Below are 17,586 nucleotides of genomic sequence, written 5' to 3' on the forward strand. Positions count from 1 at the left end.
CTGAGAGAACTCTATATATTTCCATTTTACTATTTTTTACTACATATAACATATACCGCTCCCTCATCTCGTCCTACAACTGTGTGCCCAACATAATGGCTTCTCCAGTCAGTGTATCCTTATATTACTTAGGTAACACTATCTATTACAGTTTACAGCCGAGACTGCTGGGAACATTTCCAACAAATTGTCCCAAACAGGAAAGTGTTGCAGGGATCATGCACTGCTGAGGAAGTGGGCTAAAACCTGCTGAGGAAGTGGGCTAAAACCTGCTGAGGAAGTGGGCTAAAACCTGCTGAGGAAGTGGGCTAAAACCTGCTGAGGAAGTGGGCTAAAACCTGCTGAGGAAGTGGGCTAAAACCTGCTGAGGATATCAAAAGATGTTTCAAAACTCATTTAAAGTGGCATTAAGTTCAATAAAAACAGAAACACAGTCACATGAAATACTACAGAACTGATTTAAAAACAAACAAAAAACTAAATTTCACATGTTCTGCTGCTCTAAGTATACACTTTAGTAACTTAGTGACTTCTAGTGGCAATTCCCCTTTTCTTATTATGTAATTTCTATAAGGTATTGTAGCAATTGAGCTAGTATATACTGTTGCCTATATAGTATAAATAGACTAGAGGCTTCTAGTACTTGGCTCAGTTGTTTTCAACCTTTTTTCTCTCTCAGGGCACCCCTAATCACAATGCTCCGTTACTGAGGCACCCCTAATCACAGTGCTGTGTTACTGAGGCACCCCTAATCATAGTGCTCCGTTACTGAGGCACCCCTAATCACAGTGCTCCGTTACTGAGGCACCCCTAATCACAGTGCTCCGTTACTGAGGCACCCCTAATCACAGTGCTCCGTTACTGAGGCACCCCTAATCACCGTGCTCCGTTACTGAGGCACCCCTAATCACAGTGCTCCGTTACTGAGGCACCCCTAATCATAGTGCTCCGTTACTGAGGCACCCCTTATCACAATGCTCCGTTACTGAGGCACCCCTAATCACAGTGCTCCCTTACTGAGGCACCACTAATCACAGTGCTGCGTTACTGAGGCACCCCTAATCACAGTGCTACGTTACTGAGGCACCCCTAATCACAGTGCTCCGTTACTGAGGCACCCCTAATCACTGTGCTCAGTTACTGAGGCACCCCTAATCACAGTGCTACGTTACTGAGGCACCCCTAATCACAGTGCTACGTTACTGTGGCACCCCTAATCACAGTGCTCCGTTACTGAGGCACCCCTAATCACAGTGCTCAGTTACTGAGGCACCTCTAATCACAGTGCTCAGTTACTGAGGCACCCCTTATCACAGTGCTCCCCTACTGAGGCACCCCTAATCACAGTGCTCTGTTACTGAGGCACCCCTAATCACAGTGCTCTGTTACTGAGGCACCCCTTATCACAATGCTCCGTTACTGAGGCACCCCTAATCACAGTGCTCCGTTACTGAGGCACCCCTAATCACAGTGCTCAGTTACTGAGGCACCCCTTATCACAGTGCTCCCCTACTGAGGCACCCCTAATCGCAGTGCTCTGTTACTGAGGCACCCCTAATCACAGTGCTCTGTTACTGAGGCACCCCTAATCACAGTGCTCCGTTACTAAGGCACCCCTAATCACAGTGCTATGTTACGGAGGCACCCCTAATCAGTGTTCCGTTACTGAGGCACCCCTAATCACAGTGCTGTGTTACTGAGGCACCCCTAATCACAGTGCTCTGTTACTGAGGCACCCCTAATCACAGTGCTGTTACTGAGGCACCCCTAATCACAGTGCTCCGTTACTGAGGCACCCCTAATCACAGTGCTCCGTTACTGAGGCACCCCTAATCATAGTGCTCCGTTACTGAGGCACCCCTAATCACAGTGCTCCGTTACTGAGGCACCCCTAATCACAGTGCTCTGTTACTGAGGCACCCCTAATCACAGTGCTCTGTTACTGAGGCACCCCTAATCACAGTGCTCCGTTACTGAGGCACCCCTAATCACAGTGTTCCGTTACTGATGCACCCCTAATCACAGTGTTCCGTTACTGATGCACCCCTAATCACAGTGCTCCGTTACTGAGGCACCCCTAATCACTGTGCTCTGTTACTGAGGCACCCCTAATCACAGTGCTCCGTTACTGAGGCACCCCTAATCACAGTGCTCCGTTACTGAGGCACCCCTAATCACAGTGCTCTGTTACTGAGGCACCCCTAATCACAGTGCTCTGTTACTGAGGCACCCCTAATCACAGTGCTCTGTTACTGAGGCACCCCTAATCACAGTGCTCCGTTACTGAGGCACCCCTAATCACAGTGTTCCGTTACTGATGCACCCCTAATCACAGTGTTCCGTTACTGATGCACCCCTAATCACAGTGTTCCGTTACTGATGCACCCCTAATCACAGTGCTCCGTTACTGAGGCACCCCTAATCACTGTGCTCTGTTACTGAGGCACCCCTAATCACAGTGTTCCGTTACTGATGCACCCCTAATCACAGTGCTCTGTTACTGAGGCACCCCTAATCACAGTGCTCCGTTACTGAGGCACCCCCACAACAGGATAGTCAGTCACAGAAGACACAGGACAGAGACCGTCACAGGAGACAGAGGGGAGGGCAGAGTCACAGGAGACACAGGGCAGAGACAGTCACAGGAGACATAGGGGAGGGCAGAGTCACAGGAGACACAGGGCAGAACGAAATCACCTTGTACCGGGAGGGAAGATGAGTCAGCGGGCACTACGGTGCAGGAAATACTCCAAGAGGCTGGACTGTACTGTCAAAAAAATCCTTTATTCAAACATGGTTTAAAAATTAAGAGGAGGGAAGAGATGTTTTCTCAAAGAAAGCTCGAGTACGAGTGAAACGCGTTAGAGGTGCAGGGGCTCTCTTCCCTCCTCTTAATTTTTAAACCATGTTTGAATAAAGGATTTTTTTGACAGTACAGTCCAGCCTCTTGGAGTATTTCCTGCACCGTAGTGCCCGCTGACTCATCTTCACTCCCGGTACAAGGTGATTTCGTTCTACATATACCCAGCTGGAGCACACTTACCCGGTCCCAAACAAGGATATACGTGAGTACAAAATGCTTTAAAGTGAGCTGCCCCAATACCATCGGTACATAGTGTTTTGGGTGCATATTAGAGGTTTGGGAAGGGTCCTAGGATATCTCCCAAACAACTCTCTTTGCCCCTGCCAAACCATGGTTCACCTAGGGGTTAATGCCCAAGCTCCAAGCATGTACAATGGACATTATGTGTTCCGGTTTTAAGCAGTGAACTCAACAATATATTTCTTTTGAATTTAAAGGTATATGCTCTGTAGCACTAGTTACTCTTTGGGGTCTACCCCAATATTTTCTCGACACAGGGCAGAGACAGTCACAGGAGACATAGGGGAGGGCAGAGTCACAGGAGACACAGGGCAGAGACAGTCACAGGAGACATAGGGGAGGGCAGAGTCCCAGGAGACATAGGGGAGGGCAGAGTCCCAGGAGACATAGGGGAGGGCAGAGTCCCAGGAGACATAGGGGAGGGCAGAGTCCCAGGAGACATAGGGGAGGGCAGAGTCCCAGGAGACATAGGGGAGGGCAGAGTCACAGGAGACACAGGGCAGAGACAGTCACAGAAAATAAACACACACACACCACAAGACAGGACAAATACACACAGGACAGACACAGCCTCACCTCTCTCCCCCATGCTGCTTCCTCATCAGCTTAGCCACACCAGGCTCCTGACACCTCCTCCTGATTGGCTGCTGCTAGGTAATGCAGCCAATCAAGATTTAGGAAACTGCACTGCCCAGCCTCTTAGCAACAGCCCTGCTTTCTCCCTACCCTGGGAGATGGGGGGAAATCCCGCGGAACCCTTTTGATCCTCTCACGGAACCCCCGGGTGCCGCGGAACCCTGTTTTGGGATCACTGAGCTACTCAAAAAAGGGGAAATAAAGATAGCAGCTTGCAATCTATTTAGTATTCAGATTGGGGACAGATATAAGGAGACCTCGCTTGAACATGAAATGTGCTGCACGCAGTGTGTGCTACCTGAGATGTTAATAGAATAACAAAAATGTACAGGTGTGTACTTGGAGAAATCCCTTAGTGGTGCACTGCTACCAAAATAATAATGAAATATTTTCTGGTGATAAAACTTACATTTTATTTGGCATGGTTAAAATAAATACAGCGGGATACGTAACAAACAGATAAATGTGCTCTTAAATACAGTGATTTTTTTTAACCATGCCAAATAAAATGTAAGTTTTAGCATCTGAAAAGAACTCATTATTTTGGCAGTAGTGCACCACTAAGGGATTTCTTTTCTCCAAGTACATACATGTAGATAGACCTAAGTTCAGACTGTATTAGCCGACGTTCCCTTCTTATTGCAGATTTGCTATTTTTATTATAAACGAGGGAAAGGGTAGCAATGTCGATACTTAGTGACTGCATGATATAGCAGAGACTGACTGCAAGCTCCGATAATTACAAGGGCTAGCTAAGGAGTCCGGCTACTAAGTTTTCAATTTAAAAAAAAGGGAAGATGTCAATGAATATACTGGGTGAGTACGCGGTGCACAGAATACGGACACCATTACACAGACTCCTTATCCTGTGATGTCATAGACTTTTACGCCTTCAAAAAGCATCACATGATGCAAAACGTACATTGGCACATATCTGACGACACTAGGTGAGCATTCTGTGTAATGGTATCTGTATAGACCTCTTACTCGCCCCATTTTTCGTGGGCGGCTTTTGTTTTTTTTTTATTATTATTGTTTTTTATTTCAGTGTACATTGCACTGATTTGACCAGACTACCTTGAGCGCAACGTTGTACAAAATCATTACTTGGACTTAAAGTAAATCTACAATTCTAAAACTGTTCTGAACCAAAAACTGTTTCTGAGCTGGCAACCAAAGGATCCTTTTTTATTTATTCCCTTTTTCTTCTATATTTGTAATTGCTGACCCTAAATGATATGGTTTGGAGCTTAATGTTGCACTTTTTAATTTTTTTGTTTTGTTGCAGATCATGTTTAATCAGGAACTCGGAAATCCGTTTACTGTAGTGCACAGCGTGTCCTTTGCTCATGCTGAGCTGCATATTATCGAGGTCCTTTTGCTGTCTATTGAAAAAGATGAATTGGATATCAAAGGAAGTGGATTCCATGTCTCTTTGGAATGGGTTTCAATTGCAAGGATAAACAGTGAAGGTAATGAGACTTTCAGAGTAAACACTTGAATATGGGGAAGTGCTATACTGTACATAAAAAAAAAATGAGTTCAAATGGTGTATGAAGTGATTGGACAAAGCTAATGAATCCGTGGGTTCTAACATGCGTATTACTTTGCCCACTTCAGTGCTCTACAGCTGGAGTGCGCCCTCTGTCTCTTGTCTTCTCCCATTTCCTTGTTCTCTCCTGTAGTCGCATTTCGTGTGTGTGTGTGTGATCGGATTTATTTACTTTTATTTTGGAACATGTAAAGCAAACTAATTGGGTTGATATTTGTTTCTTGATCATTGCCAAATACTCGTTATTTTAGTCTGTGTTCATTATCTAATCAACTCCAGACATGTTATTACAGCACTAATGGAATAATGAGCACTAATTAATTGTTTTGTGATTTCAGCTATTTGCTGCGTTTTGCCAATAATACTTCAAAAGAAACAAAAAAACGGGTGCCTTTTTTATGTTGAAGGATATTTGTGTTACTATTACATGCGTTTTCCTATATTTGTAGTAACTGTGCCCCAATATATGCTGTATTGTACACAGACTGGGCCATTGAGCCTTTGATTTGTTTTGTTTTCACTTTTGTTTTCTTTTTTTTTATATAGAATGGCTCATCTCTTCTCTTTATGGGCCTAACTTGCAAAAATACATGAAAAAAAAAGGATCATGCACCATAATTACAACATTTTATTCAAGGTACTCTAGAAGGGGGTCACAAATGTATATAATGAACAGAAAAATAAGCACACAGGCCAACACACGGACGTCTGTAAATGTGTGTTCTAAATCCCAACTTTGCGGATTCGGGAGTTTAATTCGAACACCATGTCGAATTGTTTGAAAAATCGAAAGTTTGAGTTGAACTCTGAATCAAACTAGTGCAATCTGATTCAAAACCCAAGAGAGACCCATACTCGGATTCTTTTTTTTTTTTTTGCCGTTGGGCCTGTTTTGAGTAAAATGGTCGAACTTTGAAAAAAAAAAAAAAAAAAAAATCCTGTCAACTGTTTAAAAATAAATAATACAAATATACAAAATCAAAAGCTGCATTTTTTTTTTTAAGAGCCAAGACACCAGTGAAAATGTCCACTGTACTGTACAGTATGTAGCAAAGAGTGATTTGCATCTTTGCCGTACAGTACCTTAACATTAGGTCACTAGAGGGCGCTCCTTAACAAGCAATCACCTTTGAATAAACAACCATCATTGTACTTGCGAAAATGTTGGGGTCCGCTCCAGTTCCCATAAATAGTTCCAATAGATTTATTGATTGCAATACAACACCCCATTTATTTATGAAAAGACATGTGGCGACTTCTAACTTTATATACACTGGAAGAAATCTCCTAGGAAACAAAATGAAGAAGCAGCTTGCAAATGCAATATGTACTGTAATAATGCAGCTATGCTTTTTTGTTCTATTTCTTGTGACTTAGAGATCAAATATTTATATCTTGGGATTTTTAATAAGCAATTATGGAATAGTGTTGACTTATTTCCAATGAGATTGTGCAAACTAAAAAAATAAAATTGGCAGTTTTGCTCAAAATGAATTGTATTTAAAGTGTAAAAATTATGCTACAGTATGAAATTATATATTTAATTCCTCTTTTATAACATTGAAAATATTTGAATGGGTACTTTTTGGGTTTTAAAACTTGCTAAAAATATACTTTTTAAAAAGAATTAAGTGTATGCATTGCTGTACCTACCGATATACAGTACAGTAGCTTATGACATTGGTCTCTCAGATAACACAACATGGATCGACAAGGGCCAAAGATGATATCATCTTTGACAAAAAATAGGGGAATACACCCCTTGCGATGCTGCCCAAGATTAATGTCCATGAATGTAGGTGTGCAATGTGTAGCACATGAAACCTTTTGACCTTCTAATTGAAACAGCTTAATAAGCCCATAACGAACAATGTTCCACAGTGTCAGTAGATATGCACAAAATCATTGCCCTAAATCCTTGCAAATAAACCACTATTCATACACACCCAATAGCCTTGTATGTCAGGTATATCTTACATGGGTGTGTGGTGGTAAGCTTGTAACTTTATTGTTTGATGCGAACTACAATGTAACAAAAAGGTTACTCACTCGTAATACTGTGGAGGTACGGGCGCTGTCGGTGTGTTCCTACCCGCATGGATTCGGCATGGAAAGGAGTTGTGAGAGTCGGTGCAGCTGCCTTAGAAGGAAATATTCAGACCGGACTGCAGTTCTTCTCGGTACAAAATATTTATTACTGGCACATTAAAAACATCGAGAGCACCTCTTACGCGTTTCACGTGGTCCCCCACGCTTTATCAAAGAGTAACACATACAAACATCACGATTACCTAAATACCCAAAGTACCTCCCTCTCCATGACGTATGGTGCCACTTTCCCTCTTAGTTCTTTATACTAGTCTACAGAATCGAAGGACAAACATTGGAGAGTGTTTTCAGAGAATATGTGCATTTAAACTGATTGATTATGAATTTTCCAATCTTTTACTATATATGTTTTTATTAGCCCTATATAGATATATGCACTATAACGAGGATTTTTTTTATTAAACGTACTGTATGAGACCTGTTTATGTATAGTCTAAATTTGTCCTATTTTTCTTTTCTCCTGCTTCCCCTGCTTGTTTGTTTACTTATGCTAAACACTATTTGTGCTACACTGTGGCTGCCTTATGTGTATATACGGTACACACTGATCACTGCATTACGGTAGTGTTCCGCTTCTGTCCCCCACACCCACGAGCAAGGAATAGCGTGATGAGCGATTGGTCTGACGGACAGGTGGGACGGAAGTGGTTTCACTACTAAAGCAGGGGAAAGTCCATTAGAGTCCATAGTCTCTTTGATAAAGTGCCTCCCGCGCGAAACGCGTTGGTGTTTTTTTACCTTCATGTGCCAATAAAATAGAAGTTTTGTACTGCGATTACTTTGCCTGGTGGAGTTCCTTCTGGCTGTGCGCCGCCACTCGTTTCCTGTTCTGTCAATTGAATGATGCTCCACTATTTTGTTTCAATATCTTGTTAATGATGAAGCTTACTACACCAATTCTTCAATTTTCTGTACCTCATGCAATATAATACAGTAGGTGTCTGGTTTTGAGCACAGTGAAGCCTTCATCTTTTCTTCTTACTCTACTAAGGCCAACCATAAAATAGCTAGCTTGTGTGGTGCTAATGACCTCTTTATGTACAGACACAATAAGAATAGTAAAAAAGGTGATGTACTCCTGTATCAAACCTCTGAAATGAATAGCTGAAGTATAGGACAGGTACTCGGTGTGGCATACGGTTCATTACCTAACACTAATGATAGTGAAGGAAATGTAAACACACAGTCCAGAAACCGTAGCCAATGTTTACACTCGTTACATACCTATAGTCCAATGATAAGAATAAGCTAGGGACAAATTCAACCAAAAGTGGACTCACTTGAATGTTGCTGCATCCACGTGGATGTCCCTGGTTCCCAAGGTTCACAGTGTGCCTCCATTTGCAATGGATAGATGAATGAAGGAGGAGATAACAACACTACTCATGGACATCAAATATTTGAAAAAAAAATTAGAAAAGTGCGCATTCCATAAAAAATTGATTATTTAATGGTCATGGTAATGGTCAGCTACCAACGCGTTTCAAGCCTCGGCTCTTTATCAAGGTATACATATTAAAGGATCAGGAGTGTATTTATAGGAGAATCATACCTGAATAAACCAATTACAAAACATACCTGTAGACTGCCTGCCGTCGCACCTGGTACTCGGCCGTGTCATCACGAAGCGTGTGCGCGCCCCCGAATATGTGTATAGGCTATATATAGACTTAGACCCCCCACTTATACAATCAAACATTTTAAGAAAGTGAAGAGAAACTAAAAAAAAAAACTAAACCCATTATGTCCATAAGGACCAAAAAAAATATTTTTTTATTTTATTATATATTGAACTTGGATGAGGGAACATACTCTAGTCCTCGTAAAAAGGGCCAAGATCCCAATCCAGAGTTGAGGCCATGAGGAACCCGTATCCTCATGGTAAATATCCAAAAGAGCTCCCGGCGGTCTAGAGCATTAATTCTGTTTCCGCCTCTAACAGATGGTGGAACGTGCTCAATGCCTGAAAAATAAAAAGCATCTAGATTAACTTGATTGCAACATGAAAAATGATTGGAGACTGGGTGCGTTAAGTCCCCCCCCCTAACAATGAGACGTACATGCTCCATGATTCGAATTTGTAGGGCTTTGGTTGTACGCCCTACAGTACATACTGCTTACCACAGCGACAAATCAGCAGATAGACCACAAAACGTGTATTGCAATTGATAAACGTTCTGGCTCCAAACTGCAGACCCGTCACTGTGAAAGCAAAATCTGGTCCTGTCTTCATGTATTTGCAAATTTTACAATGCAAACATCTATGAGACACTTTTGTAAAAGAGGGACCACTGGTGGTCTTAGACTCAAATAAACTGGAAGAAACATGATTAGCAATGGTTTTAGCTCACTTAAACACAAACCTAGGTCCCTCTTGGAAAATCTGTTTGAGAGCAGGGTCCACTGATAAAACGTTCCAATGACATTTAATGATGTTTTTGATTTGCTCTGCCTGTGCACTATATTGTGTAATAAAGAGTGCTGCTTTGAGAGCGAAACCCTTAATGTGAGACTTTCTCTGAAACATGGTGGACCTTTCCATCAATGCCCCTTCTTCATATGCCCTATGGAGATCTGCCCTTTCGTAACCTCTAGCCAAGAATCTGTTGTAAAATTCTTTCGACTGTGAGACAAAATCATCATGGCTAGAGCAATTGTGTTTAAGCCTGATGAACAGTCCCTTGGTGATTCCTTTTATTAAAGGTTTGGGGTGACCGCTGTCAGCTCATAAGAATATACAAACAGACATACAGTCCAATTATCGGTGCAGCAGAAACAATTCACAGGTAGAGAATATCATCAAATATCTTCTTAATGTCCTTTAGTGTGAGCGATTCATAATATTCATTGGAATATAATGATATAGACGTGCACATTGCTCATATATTAAGAGCATGGACAGTATTTGATCGTATTAATTGCCCGTAGCTCATAATATAGTAGTCACCTCAACCTTAGGCTTAAATCATTGAGTGGAATTTATGGAGTACTGGGGAAGCACAACCAAAAGGTAATGTGCACCTTTTCACCACCATACTTAGATAAGACTACTTAGAGCATATAGGCTTTACAAAGCTATCTGGCACAATAGAACTCCAAAGGTAACTCACTGTTTGTTGAGACAGAAGCTCCACAGAGCGCACATCCAATGTTAGTTGAAATAGAAGCTCCACAGGCCGTGCATCCAACTTGATAGTAGACAGCAAAGAAAGTAACCTCACGAGAGGGACAAGTGGAGCACCGCAGGTAGGGCAATACAGCAGGAGAAACGGCACACCAAGAGTAAAAAATCAAATTTATTCGGAGGTGACTAAGAGAGACATCCACAAAAATAGGCCAGACCAAACAACTCTGATGCGTTTCGGCAAAGGCCTTTGTCAAAGAATACTCCTTCAAACTGAATGAGACTGCCAGGGACCCCCGCTGTGTTAATCCGATGGGCCATTAGTCTGTTTGCAGAAATGTCACAGAAATGTTGCAGCATTATTGGGAGATTGCCCCAGATTTTCAAAGGCAAGTGTTTGGAGACTCGTTGCTGCACCTGTACATGTAAAGTCTCATTTGAAAGCGTCGTGGAGTATGCTCAGGTGCCAAAAAAATGGGAACTTTTTTAGTGGGTGAATACTTCTGTGTGTGTGTGTGTGTGTGTGTATATGTATATGTGTGTATATATATATATATATATATCAAAAATGAATAGACAATACCGTTCTGTGGCTAACGACATGCTTTTATTTGTGCAAGCTTTCTTCCGGCGATGTTTCATTGAATAAAGCAGGCAAGGGGTTTACTCAAAAACAGTGCATCTTGGAATGTGACCAGAGCCCATCCCTCCACCCTGTGTAGTGTGCGATTTATGACTTGAGGTGTTAAATGGTCCCTGAATATGAGGGATGTAAGAGTATGTGTGTGTGTGTGTGTAAATATAAATAAATAGAGCCCACAGTGTAGACAGCGCATTACAAAATGTTTGTGTGGATAGGTGTGGAAATGTAAGAGGGTGTTGCATTACTAAAAGTGTGTGTAGATACTATGTGGTCCCTATTTTTATATAGGGATGGAATTACATAGAGTAATTGTATGTGTAGGAGACAGCTGTGTGTGCATACATAAAGCATAGTATGTATAGACATGGCCTTTAGCACTCATGGGAAGAGAGTTCTCTTGTGTCGTGGTAGTGACTCATAAAACTTTGTTCTTGGTTTAATCCAACTGTCCTGAACAGTTGCATAAATTTGTATTCATGCAAAAGACTTCCTGGTTGATCCTCTTGTCTCGCGAGACTAGCCAGCATTTTGTATATTGATATCAGAACTAATTGTGTCCACCTGTGATATATATCCTAATACTGGTTATCTAATTAACCTATCAGGGACATGTATATGCTATTTAAGTAACAACCAGTTAGACACACATCCCCCAGATGAAGTCCTAGTTCCAGGACGAAACTAGTAGGGAGGAGGCTCTAAGACAAACTTTCAGCATCCCTATCCAACATCACATGCCAGCAGAACCCCCTGCTCATTACTGGACATTATATCCAAATTTCGGCCAAAATCTCGGCGGAGTGACGTCAGCGGGCTAGTCTCGCGAGACCAGAGGATCAACCAGGAAGTCACGGAGAAGGGCTGCAGGCAGAGGAGGCAGAGGAGAACCAGCACGGCGCTTCTTGGCGTTCCACGTGAAGGATCCATACAGCAACTTCAGGCAGCAGGACGGAGAGGATTATAATATCCTACATGCTTGTTTACATCTGCTACTTTGTAAGTAGCGATCTACTTTTGCGCATATATTTTAACTAAACGTACTTCACTATATTTTGTTTCTCTTCATTTTATTTCAGAATCATTGGCAAACCATACCCCCATTCTACTTATGCTCAAATTAATTATACAGTTAACAGTCATTTGCGCCGTTGTTTCCCCCCTTTCCCTATATATATATATATATATATATATATATATATATGTGTGTGTGTATATATATATATATATATATATATATATATATATATATATATGTATGTATAGGAATTCTTATCTAATTATTAGGAAATAGGGAGATGGCAAAAAAATAAAATCTAACATTTGGTGATCCATCAGCTGCTATTAAATGCTGTCTCTCACGTTCAGCTCTGAAGATCTGTGAGTCTTCTTTAACACATCCCTCTTTTTCATCCCAGACACTGTCACTTACCAAAGCCAGCTGCCTCTACATTTGCAGAAATGCTCAAATCTGTCCCATGCTCATCACTGTTTAAACTAAAATTGTAATGGGCGTTTCTCTTGCTTTTAGGATAAAAGCTTCACAGTGAGTTCTATTTTCTTCATGCTCTAATAATTATTCATGCCCTCAGAGTAGGCAGAGACATGTGAGTACTGACAAGCACTTGAATAATTTTGCTTCTGCTTTTAATGCGACTGAGTCAGAAAGTCTCCCCACCATCTTTATCAGTAATATTTCTCCTGTGCTCTTTGAGACGGTTTCCCCTCAAGATTAATAAAGGTTTGATGCCACACCAGCAAAAAGAAAAGTGTTCTAGCTACTGCTTAGTGTCTATTCTAAATGTGGCATTTCCATTGTGTAGTTCAAGTTGTGATTTTAGCATGCTAAGAATTGTTTTACTGATCGTACGTACGTTTAACTTGTACATAAGGTTAACTATGCACTTGCAAAGCCATTTCTGTTCTCATTTTATAACTCCACACATGCTAGCTTGTAGGTTACGACTTCAGACATTATTCAGCATTTATAGCGTCATAAACGTCTTAAGCAGTATTTTGTTTACAAGCGCTAATATTTCTGTTCCCCAAACATTACAGCGTTCTGAATGAAATAAATCTTCTGACGAGATTTCCTTTAGCGCTAGTACTTGGTCTAGCATTATATTGTCGTCGCAGAGGTAAAAGTCATTTACTACATTCTTTGAGTACTGTGGAAAAGGCAATTAAATGATCTTTTTGACATTATTTCAAAATCCTATTTAATGAGTTTTATGTTTTGATAACTCTGAAGTATGACTAAATAGGCACTTAATGCATGTTTTCAATAGAAATATCAAGAAATTATTAACCACACTCAAAATCCACCTAATCTCAATACTCGCACAAAAAGATAACTCCGAATCCTGGTAGACGATGCCCGGCGGCTGGGGGCGTGGGTGACCCCTCCCCCCACCCCCTTCTTTCCCCCTTCCCCCTCCCCTTCCCCCCCACCCCCTCCTTTCCCCCCACCCCTCCTTTCCCCCTCCCCTTTCCCCCTTCCCCCTCCCCTTCCCCCCCCTCGTTTCCACCTCTCTTTTTTCCCCCTCTCTTTCTCCAGCCTCTAGTTTGCTAGGCCACTAAGTGGTCTTGAGGTCTCGCCTCTTCTGGCAAAGTTCTTTTTTTTTTTAATCTCTTATACACTGTTAAAACCTCTATTGTATTAGGCTGTAATTGTATTTCTATGTCTGTAAACCAAAATGCCTAATAAAAACGTTTGAAAAAAAAAAAAAAAAAAAAAAATCAAGAAATTCCAAGTCGGGAAGTGCATTTAGTGAGTTATTGTCAAAAAGGCACTTAATGAGTTTTACCTCCACAATGACGATATGTGGTTCTTATAATTATAATATACACAATTAGTCAGTACACATGCAAAATTAACGCATTTATATTACATTTTCTGGTAAAATAAAAAAGCGAATGACTAAATTGCACTGAAGCTTATATCTACTAAGCAAGTTTATCCCATAAGGCACATATGGTAACTGCGCCGGAAGATGCTTTATGGCCAGGGTTGCTACCACTCCTGTTTTGACCCGGAGACTACGGTTTTCGGTAACTTATCTCCGGGCTATGGGTTTAGATTTGAAATCTGTGGGCGGAAAAGATTTTGTATATTTTTTTTCGCAAAAATATTTTGAGTATTTACTCCAGGGGTGCGCAACATGTGGGTGGAGGCAAGAGAAGAGGACGGAGGACAGTCGGAGCGGTGCACGGTTGGCAGAGGAGTTGAACGCGGTAGCAAAGTAGAGCAGCAGATGTGGACAGCCAGGGAGGAGCGCCGCTCAGCGGTCTAACCTGGAAGTCCTCACTGACTTCCTGTGTCTGCCGCTGCAACAGCGCACTCCTCCTAGGCCGTCGTCCTCCTCTGCCGCCCCGCTTCAAGTTGGCTTCCGCTGTCCAACTCCTCTGCCACCCTGTGCCGTTCTTGTGGGCCGACGTCATCTCCTACCACCATCCTCTGCTACTGCTCCACTCCGCAGACCTCCTCTCCCGCGGTCATCCTCCACCAAAGCCAGGTAGGCATTGTTGAGGGGGTGGGAGGGAGAGGAGAGGGGTGAGGAAGCTTTAAAGACCTATCTTGTTGCACGCGCATTACTCACCTTTTTATCAAAACACATTATACACATTTACTATACTTTGAAAGTTGTGCGCTTGTCTTCTTTCTATGTTCCACTAGTGCCTGAGGGAATAAAGTATTATGTTACACTACTACACTGATTTATTAAAAAAATATATATATATAATATTTGTCATGCCTTGTTGTTTGTTTTAATTTTTTTTTTTTAAATATGCAAGTATTTTTACATATTTGTATTCACATTTATATTGTATACCGATTGAGTAAAGTTTTTATTCCCCCTGCGATTAGGATTACATTAGGCAGGGGGATGCCCGACTAATATAACGTCTATAACTATGTGATTACATTTCTTGAAATTGAATTGGAAAAAGTTTCTGTGCTAGCATTCACCAGAAGGTGGTAACCCTGCTTATGGCCTTTTAGAGTGAACTGGCTGTATGGTATGTATCTTCACGTGCCAGAAGATGTTATGGTATAACACAGCTTAGGATATATGGTACTGTATTCATTTGAATCAAAGTTTGTGATCTGTGTATTTTTTCTCTCCTCGATTTCGTGGTACCATCTTTATTCTGTGTAATTATAGAGTTTGCTCAGATCGGATCTCATATTGAAGAGACTGTTGTTAGCAGTTTGTTACAGAAAAATGTTGTGTTAATCTTAACTAGTTTGTCATTTTAGTTGCCATTGGGCTGAAATGTAAAATGTAACCTGTAATCCTTTGTAAACTCTCACATGTGAAAAATGAAGTGTACAGTATGACCTTTCAGAACTCTTGGAAAGTATCAAGATCATCAAATTAAAACACATGTTAAAGCACACAATCTTTTTAACAAGCAAAAGTTATTGGTGGTGTATACAGTACAAACCTCTGTTAAATTTTCCGTGAAGCTGCTTCTCCACGTCGGGGGAATCAACTGGAGCTCAGAACTTCACTGGCATGGAAAAGCAGCTTTGCAGCATGGTCAAAATGTACCATATGTTGAATTAATAAAATATATGTAATTTAAGTTTGCGTGTCCATTTTCTCACGAAAACACAAAGTGTATGTGTGTGTATTTAAAAAATTTTTTTTTTCGTATTCAGCAAACTAAGTGAAACCTGGTCAATATATTATTTCGGGCATAGCTTTTGGAAAGGTGATTTAAAACCTCTATGCAAATAGTCTGTCATGTGATTTTATACACTATCACTGTTTTAACAGTTTCATAAAATGTGAAAGTTAATATAAAACCTGTCCAAACTCTTTAATTGGCGCAAAAAAAAAAAAAATCTTTATTTGAGACCAGAACAGTTGGGTTTTGTTGATTAGTATTGTAATTAAAACCAGCAAGGACATTTGTGATGAGCATTCTATTAAATGTTACCTGGTGTTGCCAGCAGGCATAATTATAAAATGTATCATTTCTTTGTGATTGTAATACACAATACTATTTTAATAGTTTTGTTATGCAGGTTCTTTTGTTTATTCCCATGGCAAGATCTTTTGCACAATGACATTAAAGCTCGAATCTTTAGTTACAAAGGGTCTATTCATCTTTCGGCTTTCAGCTTGCATATTAATTTAGTTGTATCAGATGGAGTCTATCGTATGATCTGCACAAGGCATTCAGCCCAAAATAAAACAACAAGTATGTGTAAGAAATAGAAAATATGGAAGTAAAATGATCCCAAGCTACAGTACTGTACATTTCAATCACTGAATTAAGATTAGATAACGTGGAAGAAATGTAATGACTTGTTACCTGTACAGAATGTAATGATTAATGTATTAATTACTTTGTAATGCAGATGTAGCATGCTTCACTGGGGTGCATTATGCTGGGGTATGTTCTATTATGTTCCCACACCGCTATTGAACCCTGTAGAAACTCTGATTAGAACAGAGGAACAATGTCCCCCTCTACATCCGTATATGTGACAAGTGTGATGTGAACTATGTCTATTGACAAGTATGAATCTATCCTTTGCAAGGCATTGATTTTATTAATTAACATGTTATGTTCGCATTCCATTTTTTTTTTTGCTTTTGTTTTATAGATGTTTATGGTGTTACAAATTTCTATTCCTTGTAACATATGCAAAAGTCCGAAATTGCTCCATATTGGTGCAGTTTTTGTGCATGTAGCCGGCGGAACCTGAAACTGGAAGTGCAGAATGATGCATTGCAAATCGGGTAGAATAAGGATGTGGGGGGAAAATAAGAGAGAAGAACCCACCAATTTCACGTTTTCACCATTTGTTTAATCTACCGTTGTCTAATTGTATTTCAAATGAGGTTCTTTCGTATAGTATTTGAGAAAAGTACCTACCGTATGTGAAACACATTTGTATGTCTTATTGTCAACTGAAAATATGATTTGATTTCTAGAAAATCACTGGTAATATTTTATGATACATGTTACAGAACATCCAGCACAACTGGGCTAGGTACGTTAGGTACACACATTCCAATCTACAAATATAAAAGTCAAACTTAATACATCATCCTTTTTATATAAAAAAAATGTCTGTGTCTGACTGTAGAAATCTTATATGATATCAAGCTAAAAAAACAATGAAGATTGAGTTACAGTGAGAGCAGTACACGCACAGATTGAGGTACATTAATAATTATAAATGGAATTAAGGTGGATGGGTTGTAAGGGAAAGGAAAAACTGCAATTACCATAGGTGTGAGGAGATGCACCATTTCACACGAGTAGTAATAAGGGCTATACAGGAATATGGGAGTTACAAATCTTATATTTTACTTTTGAATGGGTGTCAAGATCCATTGTAGTAAAGACAGAAGGAGAAAAATGTGTTGGAAAAAGTCAGGGAGATTAAGAGATTTTGGGGG

At 40.7% G+C, this 17,586-nt stretch overlaps 1 protein-coding gene across 2 annotated transcripts in view; it reads left to right on the forward strand.

The window, feature by feature from the left end:
* NUDCD1 (NudC domain containing 1) overlaps nucleotides 1-17,586 on the forward strand; it is a 204,385-nt gene that overhangs the window by 52,560 nt on the left and 134,239 nt on the right. For both annotated transcript variants that reach the window (XM_075582430.1, XM_075582427.1), the window contains exon 4: nucleotides 5,028-5,211. In XM_075582430.1, coding sequence (XP_075438545.1) covers nucleotides 5,028-5,211 — 184 coding nt within the window. The remainder of the gene's footprint in view (nucleotides 1-5,027; nucleotides 5,212-17,586) is intronic.

The sequence above is a fragment of the Ascaphus truei genome, chromosome 2, assembly GCF_040206685.1.
Source record: "Ascaphus truei isolate aAscTru1 chromosome 2, aAscTru1.hap1, whole genome shotgun sequence".
NCBI classification, from domain to species: domain Eukaryota; kingdom Metazoa; phylum Chordata; class Amphibia; order Anura; family Ascaphidae; genus Ascaphus; species Ascaphus truei.